General features: G+C 38.2%; 2 protein-coding genes across 2 annotated transcripts; both read right to left on the bottom strand.

Annotated features, from left to right (window-relative positions):
• Positions 1–6,699: 6,699 nt before the first annotated feature.
• LOC131317028 (uncharacterized) lies at positions 6,700–7,089 on the bottom strand. Its single transcript, XM_058346609.1, has one exon. It carries the CDS (start codon positions 7,087–7,089, stop codon positions 6,700–6,702), a length of 390 nt encoding a protein of 129 aa, XP_058202592.1.
• A 1,908-nt stretch (positions 7,090–8,997) lies between these two features.
• On the bottom strand, positions 8,998–9,399 carry LOC131317029 (uncharacterized). Its single transcript, XM_058346610.1, has one exon. The coding sequence runs from the start codon at positions 9,397–9,399 to the stop codon at positions 8,998–9,000; it is 402 nt and encodes a 133-aa protein (XP_058202593.1).
• Between the last annotated feature and the right edge of the window lie 3,862 nt (positions 9,400–13,261).

Raw genomic sequence — 13,261 nt, forward strand, 5'->3', positions numbered from 1 at the left:
TTGTGTTCGACTTGTTTGGCCTCCTACTCCTTCTATCTCTTCCGATTCTTAAGGAAAGTACAAAAGAGAGAAACTACAGATCGATCTAAAAATATCAAGTAGGAAAAAACTAAAAGCTAAGTCAAAAACTCCCAATTTGATATATATCCCATTTAATATCTTGTGAATATTTGGACTCTCAATCAGCCACAAATTAGGAAGTAAAATCCCTGTCAATCTGTAAAAGTCCTATATTTGAGTATCGATTAATAAAATAAATTGAAAAGATTAGTATGGAAAACAATTTTTTTTTATGGATATCAAAAGCTCTCCCACTCCCAGTTACAATTGAAGAAGAAAAAACTTTAGACCAACCATTCTCTCTCAAAAAATAAAAAATTAAAATTTACAAGAAGTTTGATTTTATTTTCAGTCGGTACTCGTGGAACGGTTTGGTTTGAAGTTCAAATTTTTTTTTGTCATACAGTATACATAAGCGGGGGTTAACAGGGTGTTAGTTTGTTAGACAACAGGAGTTCAAAGGCTATCCAAAGCCCTAAACCCTAAACCTGTTCCCCATGAAACTCGAACTCAGGTCACCACTGAGGAGAGAAATGAGACAACCAACTTGACAAGCTTGGTTTCTCTTCAAGTTCAAATATTCGGTTGGTCAAAAAATCGAATATACTCGGTTACATATATATGTAGGGAGTGACGGGCCGACTGATTTAAAGAATTGAAAATAATGGGAAATACTGCAATATTGTAAGAGGGGCTAAATGAAAAACATCAACAATATATTAGGGTATAAGTGCAATATCCAAAAATTAAACTACACCTCGCCACAATAAACAAAACTGATTGATGCGGAGAAAACTTATGCCATTCACGTTTGATTACTTATTCTTCGACTCGCGAAACAAAAGTTGCCTCTTAGTCCAGTTGGTCGGACAGTAAATGGGCACTTCAAAATTCACCCGGTGAGGGTCAAAGCCCACTTCACCCGGTGAGAGTTCCGAACGCAATCTTTCCCTACGCATGGTATTCAAGAATTCTCACTACCAAGAATACTGCAATACAAAATCCTGGCTTTTGATCACGAACAAATAAATCCCCTTTCTTCTCACCCTCCAAAGACACGCAAAGTTCTCAATACCACACCTATCTCTAGACCAATCTCTTCCTGCGTCAAAAAGACTAAAATGCCCGTGGAGACCTTCGACTACCAAACCGCAGTCATAAACTTCATTTTGACCGCCTACGCTTACATTCCATGTGAACTTGCCGTTAAAGGGTATGGATTTTGTGCCAAGGTCTTTGCCGCTGGACGATCGACAATGGATGGTAAGAAAAGCATCGGGGATGCTGCTGATGATGGAGATGGTGCCTTGAGCTGTGATTGTCGACTCCACCGGGGACTCATGCATGGCCATTAGAACTAGGGCAAGTATTAGTACGTAGCGTTCGGGATGACTCATGTTTTTTTTTTTTTTTGGCGGAACTCTTGCTTCTTGGTGATAAAAGAAAAGATTATCACTATGCTGATGTTTTCCCTTTGTTTACATGGGCAAGGACTATATACTCACATAATTAGTTAGGGAGAAATGAAGATGGAAATTGCAAAAATAGAGTCACTTTACATCTTTCCATGTATGCAAAAGATTTTTTTTTTTTTTCCCGTTTGGGTTGCTTTATTTTATTTATGCAATGAATTATCCCTTTAACTCGCATGGTAAGTAGAACTAAGGATTTGAAGGATTGGTATTGCTTTTGTTAAAAAAAATTGTGAACGAATTTGGGAAATTCTGAGGGTCTTTCAAGGCAACCGAACAAACCCATTTTGATTCATCGAATCTGGACGAGGCAACTCTAAAGTCCAGCGGTTATGATTGATTAATACCCCATGATGTGAGATTTATGGTATAGAATTCTTTCCGGCATTTACGTGGATTTAATTACCCTATTCATTCTGAAGGTTTCAAGAATTGATTTCTGGAGTTCAGCTCAAGGGTCACCCTCAATGCTATATAAGTTGGCAATTAGGGCCGGCCTAGGCACAAGGCCCAAGAGGTCTGGGCCTTGGCATTCCAAAAATTTCAAATTTTAGGGGCACATTTTTTTTATTTTTTTAACTACTATACTTGGGTTTGAGTAGAACTTTTTTTAAGCCTAATAGAAAAAAATGTCCAATTGGAGGTAATGAGTTAGCCGAATAGAATAAAATATTTTTACTACTTGGGTTTGTGTTCGTGTGTTATGATTAGTAAAACTTTGTATTAGTTTAACTTTATCTTATTGTGATTATTGCTGTAAAAATTGTGAAGTATTAATTCTTTAATGGCACACTTTTTTTTATTAGGCATTGGGCAATAAAAACCCTTAGGCCGGCCTTGTTGGCAATTTCATATCTATGTTATGAACCAATTTCATATTTCATACGCCAAAGTTCCGAGTTTCGTTCTTTGTGTGAGAACGAGGCAGACATAAGGTCAGTTCGCCAAGACTACTCATGGTGATGTTCTATGGGTAGTGACCGGATAAGTCTTGGGAGAAAGACGTCGGTTCAACCTCAACACTCTTCGGTAGGCTTGATTCTGTTTTAAGGAGTGTATGACACAAATTTTGGTTTGCATTTCTGTATCGATTTTGTATCATCATTTCATTTACAGTATATATACGGTTCGTACATATAATTTGTATCTTTCTATTTGTACATAATAAAATTGTTCTATGGATTTGCCGATTGCATTGTAATTTTTCCCAACAACTTCCTATTAGGAAGCCAAAAAATAATCGGTTCATCCTTGCCTATATCAGAGGGGACCACCACTCCCACGTTTAGGAAAAAAATCCATAAAACCTTCATTTCAAGGAATTTGTGTCAAATCTAAGGATTCGGATCATCTCCCGTCTATGTTTTAAATTGGAGGAGACAGTCTTAATAATGACCGTTCATTTGCTGCAATCAATGGTTTCGATGTAGGAAAAGATGTATTTTAAAATGTATTTTAAAGATGGGTATGCCCTTCATCGGTAGAGGCTTTGGCTAATTGGTGGTTTGGGAATCGGTTTCGAAACTTTGAAAAAGAAATTTGGGAATCTTGTTTCTATGCAACACTTTGGTCGTTATTGCTAGTGCGGAATGATTATATCTTCAACAATGCTTCTACGCTGGTTTGGGATGTGGCCGATCTTGTTAAAACAAGGGTAGTCATGTGGATGAGGACCAAACGTGACATTAAGATTTACTCAGTGGAGGACTTTAAGGGGTATTTGGATGGGATTTGGAAATTGAAATTTTAACTTTCTGATTGAGGTGTTATCTCCAACCCTTGGTTGGATGTTATGGTGTTTGCTTGTTTTTTCGTTGTGTTTCTTTGAGAGGCACCTTGTGTTCTCTCCTTTTCTCAATGTACCCCTTCGAGTTTAATAAAAATCTTCGTTTGCCGAGCAAAAAAAAAAATTTTTGACCAATAAGAGTTAATTAATTCTTACCGGTAAGAGTTTACGAGAAGATCCGAACTATTGAATCTACCGATGGACAGTTATGATTAGGACTGTCTCCTCCGGTCCAACCGGAGAGGAGCCGGATCCAAAAATATTACTAATTACTAACCAGTCTAACCCCAGAAGATCATTATTCCCAGTCATGTTAAATCGTGCTTCTAGATCCCATTATCAGTAAGCTCAGTTCGGAGGCCCATAATTTTTAGTAAGAGAATAGGAATCCGATTAATTGGAATATTAATTCAGTAAAACATTTCCTTTTTGGTATGGACTGCGAGCTACGAATCTAGAATTTCCATAGCGGGGGAAGAGATCATATTCTTTACTTATTTTTTTTTATCTTTTTCCTCATATATTCCTACTTAGTTTGGAATTGCGACTCCTTGTTGAATATGTTATCAGAGTCACGTCCCTATGCGTGTGAATTCCAACAAGTCGTCGATCAAGACGAAAAGAACAACTGATTTATTGGGACAGTTATACCCTTGAATAACTTGTGTATTCATTTACTTATGAAACCAAATAACAATGCTCCCAAACAAATAGACAAAACCATGGCACAATGGCTCGTAATATAGTTGTTATTAATATATTTCTTGCACCGCTTTCACTGGAAAAAAAAAATGCCGAATTTTCAATGCCGAAGTATAAAACAGTTATCACCAACGATACTGCAACTCAAAACTCTGGCTTTTCAAGAAAAACTGATATATCCCATCTGTTCTCACCTCCCAGTAGCACCTAAAATTCGGGAAACCACACCTATCCTTATTCCAGTCTCTTGCTTCGTCGAAAAGACTAAAACGCCCATGCAATCCTCCCTCGCCCAGATCGCAAGTGTAGACTTCATTTTTTCTACCCGCGACTATACTTGCATTCCATGTGAACCGATCAGGGACGGTTTGTGTGCCGAGGTCGTTGCCTGCGTTGGACCAACAATGGATAGTTAGATAGGTGGGGGGAACGTTGACAACGATGACGGAGCCAGAAGCTAGGGTTAATGACTCCACCGGCGACAGAAGCATCGCCATTATGGTCAGGGCAAGCATCAATAGGTAGCTTTTGGGGTGACTCATATTTTTTTTTCCCCTCCTTTTCTATTGGGTTAATTCTTGACATTCTTATCTAGTTTTAGTTTTATATAGACAAGCCTGCTGATCTATATGTAGTAATCAAGAGAGGGATATGGTAATCACAAAAGATTTCGACTATATTACATCTTTCCATCTATGCTAAAAATAAAAAAATAAAAAAGTTTCATTGTGATTTTAGTAACAGAAAAACTTCTTTACGGAGCTTTCCGTAAATAAAGATTTACAGAGCCCAATTGTGCAGGGCTAAGTTTTGGGTTTTCTATAGGCTGGTCTTTATTGTTAGATTTGGGTTTTTTTAGACCTTTTGGTTGTATGAGATGTTTTTGTTTGTATCTGGGCACTTTAGGCCTTCAAGTATTGTTGTGGGTTTTGTCCCTTCGGCTGCATTTTTCAACTTTTGGTTGGAATTCTTTTTTCTATTCCTAATAAATTGTCACTTTTTCCGATTAAAAAAGAACTTGCACACGTCTTAAGTGTTTTTGGATGGTCCGGATTGAAAACCAAATGTGACCGGTCAAAATTAAAAACAATCTCAACCATTGAGTCGCGAATGGACAGCTGTAATTGCGCCGCTCCATGAACAACCTGTTCACAAAGCCTCCGTGAATAAGTTTCTCACTTTTAGTAATCATGTTCTGTCCTAAATTTTACGGAGTACCATTTGCTTGGATAATGGTAAGTGCATTAATGATTTGAAGGGATACGTTGGCTTCTTTCTACATTAGGAAGATAAGATATGATTTTATCTGTTTTGACGGTGAAACAAGAATTGATTTTTTGTTTCGGCTTTGTACTTTCGGTTTGCTCTCTCTTGAGTTTCGGTTCATCTCTTTTGGTTTTAGGTTGTTCGGGTTGTTTCAACGGATATTTCGGTTTTATTTTTCATTGTGGTGTTTTGGTTGGCTTCTTATCTTCCTTTGGGTTTGGTTCTCAGGTGGTGTTTGCAAGTGTGCCCATGATCCGTTAAATCTTTGTAGTCTTTTTGAGACATCTAAAAAAAAAATTGCAAATAAAAAAAAAGAATTGATTTTTCGAATTTGGGTTGGGTGGCCACCCCTGTCCAGCCATCTTCGGTCCATCCTTAATTTCCCATTTTTGGAAAAGAAAACCATTATTAGTCACACTGCAAGAATTTCGTATAACATCTAATCCGATCGTGCCAAATGATCATTCTTTCCCGTCGGGTTAAAACCGTCTTTTTCGGTCTTTATTGTCGTCTTGTACTGAATTTTTTCGTCTTTGGTCTATATTTTTATACTTTTTTTATTCCTTTCATTGAGACGAAGATGTAATATAAACATTTAATCGGAATCTAATATATGAGAAATCAACTGTAAATTAAGACCGTGTCAAAAGTCAGAAAAAAGTTAGGCCAAAGGGACATTAGTGCAAGCTCCGAGAGCTTCTAAATGCGCATGGAGCGACTAGGGTTGCCAAACAAGCTAACCTGCTCAAGTTTGAACTCATGTTTGCTCGTTAAAGCCTCGTTTAAGAACGGTTTTTACATAAAACAAAAACGAAGCTTGAACATCATGTTTGAATATCATTAAAGTTTCAAACTAAGGTCGAAAAAGTAATTGACTCTAATAATTTGTTATTTTGTATTGCCTTAGAAGTTTAATTTTTGTCTGTGTGTGATAAATTACATACGATTCGAGTAGCATACATTACTTAATTTACATCGATAATCTTGAAATGGTATGCGACACACCGAAATTAGAACGTACCCTACCAATAACAACAACAATAACTAGAACGAATGGCAATAGAGATTCGTAACGCTACCAATTCCGTCTCAATACACTAAAAATGAGTGCACTGAGATTCGGTCGTGCGTGGTACGTTCGCGATTCATACAAATGGAATGCATCCCGTACTATATAACCTTCCTTTCTTGGGCTGGGCTGTTTCATCAAATCTGTGAGAAAGAGGTCCAATCTCGTATATGATGATCGGCATGGCGAGTCTGCATTAGATTTTGGAACCACCGAAAACTCGTCAAAAAAAAAAAAAAAGGATTAATGCAGAGACAATTATACCCTCCAAATTTGTGATTTATTTATCTGATAATGATACCAAATAATGCTTTTGCATAACTTTAATTCACAGTTTACAACAATTATCGCGGCCAAGAATACTGCAAGTCAAAATAATGCCTATCGCCAATCGAATGGTACAAATATATTCCATCCGGTCTCACTTCCCAAAGGCACAAAAAATCCTTAAGGCCGCACCTATCTGGAGCAAAGTCTCTCCTGCCATCAAAAAGACTAAAACTACCGCGCAAACCTCCAGAGGCCAGATCGCACCTGTAAACATCGGACCCTTTACCGGCGACTAATTTAACGTTCCATGAGAACTTCCCGTCAAACTGCCTGGTCTGTATGCCGAGGTCACTGCCGGCGGAAGACACACAGTGGATCGTCAGGGGTCCGGGGATTTTGTTGGTTATGATGACGGGGCCGTCGGCCAGGACTAACGACTCCACCGGCGATTGGTGCATGGCCATTAGAATTAGGGCAAGCATCAACAGGTAGTTTTTGAGAAAAATGATCATGGTTTTGTGCTTTTGGATGCTCTTGTTTGTTGATGTTGCTTGTGGATGAAAATGTGATATCATGTTTTGTGTAATTTATACAGGCAAGCTGTATGCACCTATTTAATCCTATGTAATCTAGAGAGAACTGTGGTATTTGTTAAGAAATTTAATTCCATACATCTTTCCATGGAATGACAAGAAAATATGTTCAATTCGGATTGTTTTCTTTAATTATATTGATGCTATATATGCATTATCCCATTTGCTTGCATGGTAAGTACTAATTAAGTAGAATTAATGACTTTGAAGGCCAATAGAGCTTTGGTCCAACGGCATCAAGGGGTGCACTTAGATGTTAGGAGTACTAGAAAAACTTATGAGCTCTCCACAATCTATGTGATCCTTAAGAGGAACATGGTAATCATTAAAAAGATTCAATTTTTTTGTAATCTTAAAGTGGACATGTTTCCGGACCGGGAGACCCTGCCAAGCAGGGGTGCTCGGCAGGGGTGCCGAGCGCATCTCGACCGTCCAAAAGTGTTTTGGACGGTGCGGATGCAAAGATACCGAATGAATTTAAAAAAAAAAGAAAAGGAAAAGGAAAAGATGTTTCGATCTAGGCCGTCGATTTTGACATAAACGGCCGGATTGGCCGCTCAGCAGGGGTGCCGCTCGGCAGGATCCCCGGGTCCGTTTCCGGACCGGGAGACCCTGCCAAGCAGGGGTGCTCGGCAGGGGTGCCGAGCGCATCTCGACCGATAAAGAACACACACACAAAAAAAAGAAATGCAAAAAGGGGATCCCTTCACTGCGCCAGAACGGCATGGTATTGCAGGGCAGCACCATCCCCGAGTCCGCTTCCCATATAGAGACAGATAGAAATTCGATGTTGCCCAACATCGAATTTATATCTCTCTCTATCATTGGGCAACATCCAATTTATATATCCCTCTGTCATGTACGTCTCAACTCTCCGTTCTTACGAGTGATTCTTATTTGAACACGAAATAGTAGTTCTCTCCGATCCTAGTTTCTTTGTGCACCCATGCATTTTAGAATTTTGAATTTAGTCAGCAAATTACCTTCATCTGCAACAACTCACAAACCTAGCTAAATCTCATCGATTTGCACACGACCATACCCGAAGGGATCGGCAGACAAGTTGTCCTCTAATGAGTAAAAACTCCTCATTAATGTCACACGCATGAAGCCCAAGGAGTTGGCCAAGTGCTAATGCTTCTCTTTACCCCAAAAAATAAATAAATAAATAAATTAGTTGTGTTCAATTCTCATTGCGGGATTCCATCCCCTACCTCCAAGGTTTCTTGCATGTATCCAAAAATAAAAATAAAAAAAACATGCCGAGGAATCAAAAGTTTTGAGAGACTCTGAGCTAGAAATCAGCTTGCTCCTCTGCTAGTTATTTGTTTTAATTTTTGTGTTGTCCAAAATCATGCGATGATAACTTTAATTTAACCTCTTGAAAATTATTCTTTTTCATCATCATTTTGTAGTATTTGGGCCATTAATTTGTAAAATTCATATCCTCCGCCACTATATAATTAATAAGTACTCATCAGCTACGATCTAACACATGCATGCATGCATGCATTAGCTAGCTAGGCAAGTAGTATTGAGGACAAGAAACACAAATCAAAAAAGAGCTTCAAACAAAAGTTGCTTCATTCAAATCCAAAGGGAGAGACAGACAATGACCCCAAAAGCATAGCATAGTTAACATAAAATAAAATAAAATAAAATAAAAACAGACTAGCCAAGAAATAGCATAATAAAAACCCATTGGAAGTGAAACTTGAAAAAACCCTACTCATGCAATGATGCATGGGTTCAAAAGCCAGACAAAAAATAAAACCCTAATTAAGGTATGGTTCCACCAACGCCACCGGCTGCGCCACCCAACCCACCTACTCCTCCCAGCCCGCCGACCCCGCCAAGTCCACCGACACCGCCGACCCCACCCACGCCACCGCCGACCCCGCCGATGCCGGCGCCGAGGGGAATGACGGGAATGACTCCGCCAACCCCGGCAATGCCGCCGACGCCGGCGAAGCCGATCAGGCACTTCTTGTCCTTGACGGTGGTGGCGTTCTTGGCATCACTATTGTTTGGTGGGATAGCATTGTCAGGGACATGGACCAGGTTGGTTTGGTTGGGATTTTCATGACCAGGTGATGCCTTTGGGCTTGGAATCTCCCTAGCCGTGGCATTCACAAGTACCACTGCTACTGCCACCACAAACACAGCATTCCACTTTGCCATCTCTCTCTCACTCTCTCTCTCTCTCTGATAAGAACTCAGAATGATCTGGGGTTGGGAAGTGGTGTGGTATTTATAGAGAGAGGGGGCCAGAGGAGAGGGTGGTTTACAGTTGTGGTTATTAAAGGGAGAGTAAATTAATATTGTGGCGTTGACCTAAGTGATAGCTAGCTAGCTGGGAAGCTATTTAGGGCATTGGGAAAACCATTGGGTTTTGATTGTGGGTCAGAGTTAGGTGGAATAAAGAGTCGTATTATTAAGGGCAAATTTCACTCAGACCCCTGAGGTATCTGACAATGACAGAAAGTACCCTTCAATTTTCAAAAATGACAGAAACCTCCCTTATTTCACAGTTTGGGTTTCATTCCGTTAGTTCCGCTAGTAAAGTGGACGGAAAATGTACGAAAATGTACAGAAAATGAAATCTTCAATTTTATTTAGTTCTACAGCTATCTTAGGGCTCTCATTGAAAGTCCTAGAACCAAAAATTAATTATGACCATTTAGGATAAAATAATTAAAAAAAATAAAATCTTTGTACCGATTCAAACGAATTAAAATTTGGAGCATTTAAAATTTTGCTGTTTATTTGATTTTAGGGCTTTCAATGAAGAGCAAATACTTAAAGTGCTTCAATTTTCAATCCATTTGAATCGGTGCGAAAATCTTATTTTTCTGATTATTTTATCCTAAAGTGCAATAATTAATTTTTAGTTCTAAAATTTTCAATGAGAGCCTTAAAATAGCCGTAGAACTAAACGAAGAGGAGATACTTAAGTGCTCCAATTTTTAATTCGTTTGAATCGGTGCAAAGATTTTTATTTTTTTATCATTTTATCCTAAATGGTCATAGTTAATTTTTGGCCCCAAAACTTTCAATGAGAGCCCTGAGAGAGCCATAGAACCAAATGAAGGGAAGATACTTAAGTGCTCCAATTTTTAATCCGTTTGAATCGGTGCGAAAATCTTATTTTTCTGATCATTTTATCCAAAAGGGTCATAATTAATTTTTTGCTCTAGGACGTTCAATAAGAGCCCTAAGATAGCTGTAGAACTAAATAAAATTGAAAATTTCATTTTTCGTAAGTTTTCCGTCCATTTCACTAACGGAACTAACGGAATGAAACCCAAACTGTGAAATAGGGGAGGTTTCTGTCATTTTTGAAAATTGAGGGGTATTTTCTGTCATTATCAGATACCTCAGGGGGTCTGAGTGAAATTTGCCTAATATTAATTACTACGAATGTAATATATGTGTATTTTCAGGCCATGCAAAAAGGATGGATATTCCATGCAAAAAAAACCGTGATGGCTTGGCTTTATTTTGGTGAGACATGTGGATACAGTCATACAGATAAGTAATTGGCAAAATAAAAGTTTGGAAGATTCGGTTGGAAACTAGGGGTAGTCGTGAATATGGTAAGTTTTTTTTTAAAATTATAATATTATGTAGAGTGTCTCGGGTCAGCTTGCGTGCACCTCGAACTAATCCCTGCAGCCCCTCCCATAGTCATTTCACATGCTTACGCATGAGGTGAAGTGGCCCCAAAAATTGTTGGCAAGGAAAATTGAATTTGAAATTTTAAGATGGAGCATACACCTAACCGTTTATAACGCTAATGGAAAGCTAGAGGGATCAAAAATAGAGCGGGTTAGACCAAGTGGTCATGGAAGGGGAAAAAAGTTTTCAATGCAACGGTTATATATTTATAACGTTCTTTCACATGATGTAGACCCTATGTATGTACGTATGAGTCCCATCTCATGAGTGGAGGGCAGTACAAATACAAATAACCGTTGCGTTGAAAGTTTTCTCTAATGTAACAAAATAACGACGTTTGAGTTGTGTGTTTGTATGTTTTTTTATCCGTTGAGATAATCCTGAAAATTTTAAGAGGCATCCCTGTTTCTTTTTTGGTAACTTAGAGTGTTGGTGGCACTTGGTGCTAGCTTACTTGGGTGGGCTGCAAATCAACCAAGCAGTTCGTGAGCTCGGCTCGGCTTGTTTTTAGTAAACGAGCTCAGCTTAATTGAGATTCAATTTTCGAAACGAGCCGAGTAGGGCTCGGCTCTTTAAGAGAGACTCGTTTCGATTAAAAATGCTCGTTTAATAAATGACTAACAAGCCGAGCGGAAGCTCAAGTTTTTGGCTCGTTTCAAGCTCGACAAAACACGGCTCGGCTCGTTTGCCGCCCTACTCAGCTCTTGACTGTAATTTCATGAAATCAATCTCACCGTTCACTTGCGATGGCACATTTAAATTCGAGATAAAACTCTTTACGGACTTGTACCATAGCTTTCTCCATTTAATACGTAACATTCTACATCACATTATACTCCTATGTTAATTGTTCTGTGTTCTGAAAAGAGTGAATATCGTACAGTCATACAAATGGGCAGGGACTGCAATTTAATTTACGAACCCCTTTGAATATGGGACGTACAATTGCAGAAAAATATTTGTACCATGTCTCAGGAATGAGGAATTTAAATCTGGCCAAACAATAAATGGAGATCGACCCTGAAGATTGCCCCACAAAAATAACGTGACCTCCACAATTGTACTTCTATACGTACCCCTTTTTGCATACCTTTAATTTTTCAGATTAAATTATTTCCAAGATTTCCGCCACTCACTGTACAGCCTTACCGAGTAATCGTTGTAGTAATCTGAATCATTCATCTTATAGATACGGTCATGGATAGTTTAACTTAAAAAACTAGTGACATAATTAGGCCATCTGTTTTATAAACCAAAATTCAATTTTATTTATTTGAGACTCGTTCGTGCCACCAAAAATTCGAGAAAGAAAAAGTGTATCCTTTATACTTTCATTTGATTTGTACTCTCTCCCCTTATAAAGTTCTTATTAAGATTTCAAATACACATGTTGAAGCTTCTGACAGGAATGTCTTTCTGAGGCGACTAATTGTTGGGTTACCTATCCTCATCTACGCTGCCCTCTGGTTAGTCTGTTTCGGCAGTAACGTGTTGGGTGCTTTGTGCTCGCATTTAGGGCTTAGGCATTAGTTTTGCTCTTTATGACTATTGTTTATTCTTTATCTCTGTATTAGATTGTAATCGTGTGGAGCCGTATGGCTTTTACCTATGAATGAATTTCGGATTAAAAAAAAAGATTTCAAATACGCAATATTCATCTTGATTTTAACTTGGATAACAATCAAAAATTATTGCATTTTGCAGCTAATTGCAAGTTAAAGGTTTTTCTCTTACGAGATCTAGCCCCTTCTAAAATGAAATCCTGGCTCCACCCTGTTTGTTTTGATTTTAACACACTTCCACTAATTCAATTAATCAAAGAGAAGGGGGAAATTTGACTTTCAAATTTAAAAAAAAAAAAAAAGGAGGGTGAAAATTCACATCTCTCTCTCTCTCTCTCCAAGGCAGAGTGAGAGAATTGTGATTGGTGTGGTCCAAGAACCGATCGACGAAGTACTAGTATTTAAGGTTACGAGAGATGCCAAACTGCACCGAAGGGTCAGGCCCAATAAAGGCCCAAGTGGAGAGATGTCAGAAGATTTCTAACCCTATTTATTGATTCTCAACATTTATTGTTGTTATTCAATATTCATGACCCAAAAAAAAAAACATTTATTGTAACTGTGGACCCATATTTTGGTCGATTGCCTGTGAAATCATTTAAAGCTTACTGCGGTGCGAAACGTTACGGGGATATGTTTTCGCTTAAGTCGGATTATTTTTTTATTTATTGGATTTTTTTCTACATATGTTAGTTATACGTTAATTTGTTGTGAATTATTGATTCGTCTCGTTTAACAAAAAAAAATTTAAAAAGTGAAATTTATTAACCAAACTAATTTTTTTTCGAATAAAGAAAAAATAT

Source organism: Rhododendron vialii, chromosome 2a (genome assembly GCF_030253575.1).
Source record: "Rhododendron vialii isolate Sample 1 chromosome 2a, ASM3025357v1".
Lineage (NCBI taxonomy): Eukaryota > Viridiplantae > Streptophyta > Magnoliopsida > Ericales > Ericaceae > Rhododendron > Rhododendron vialii.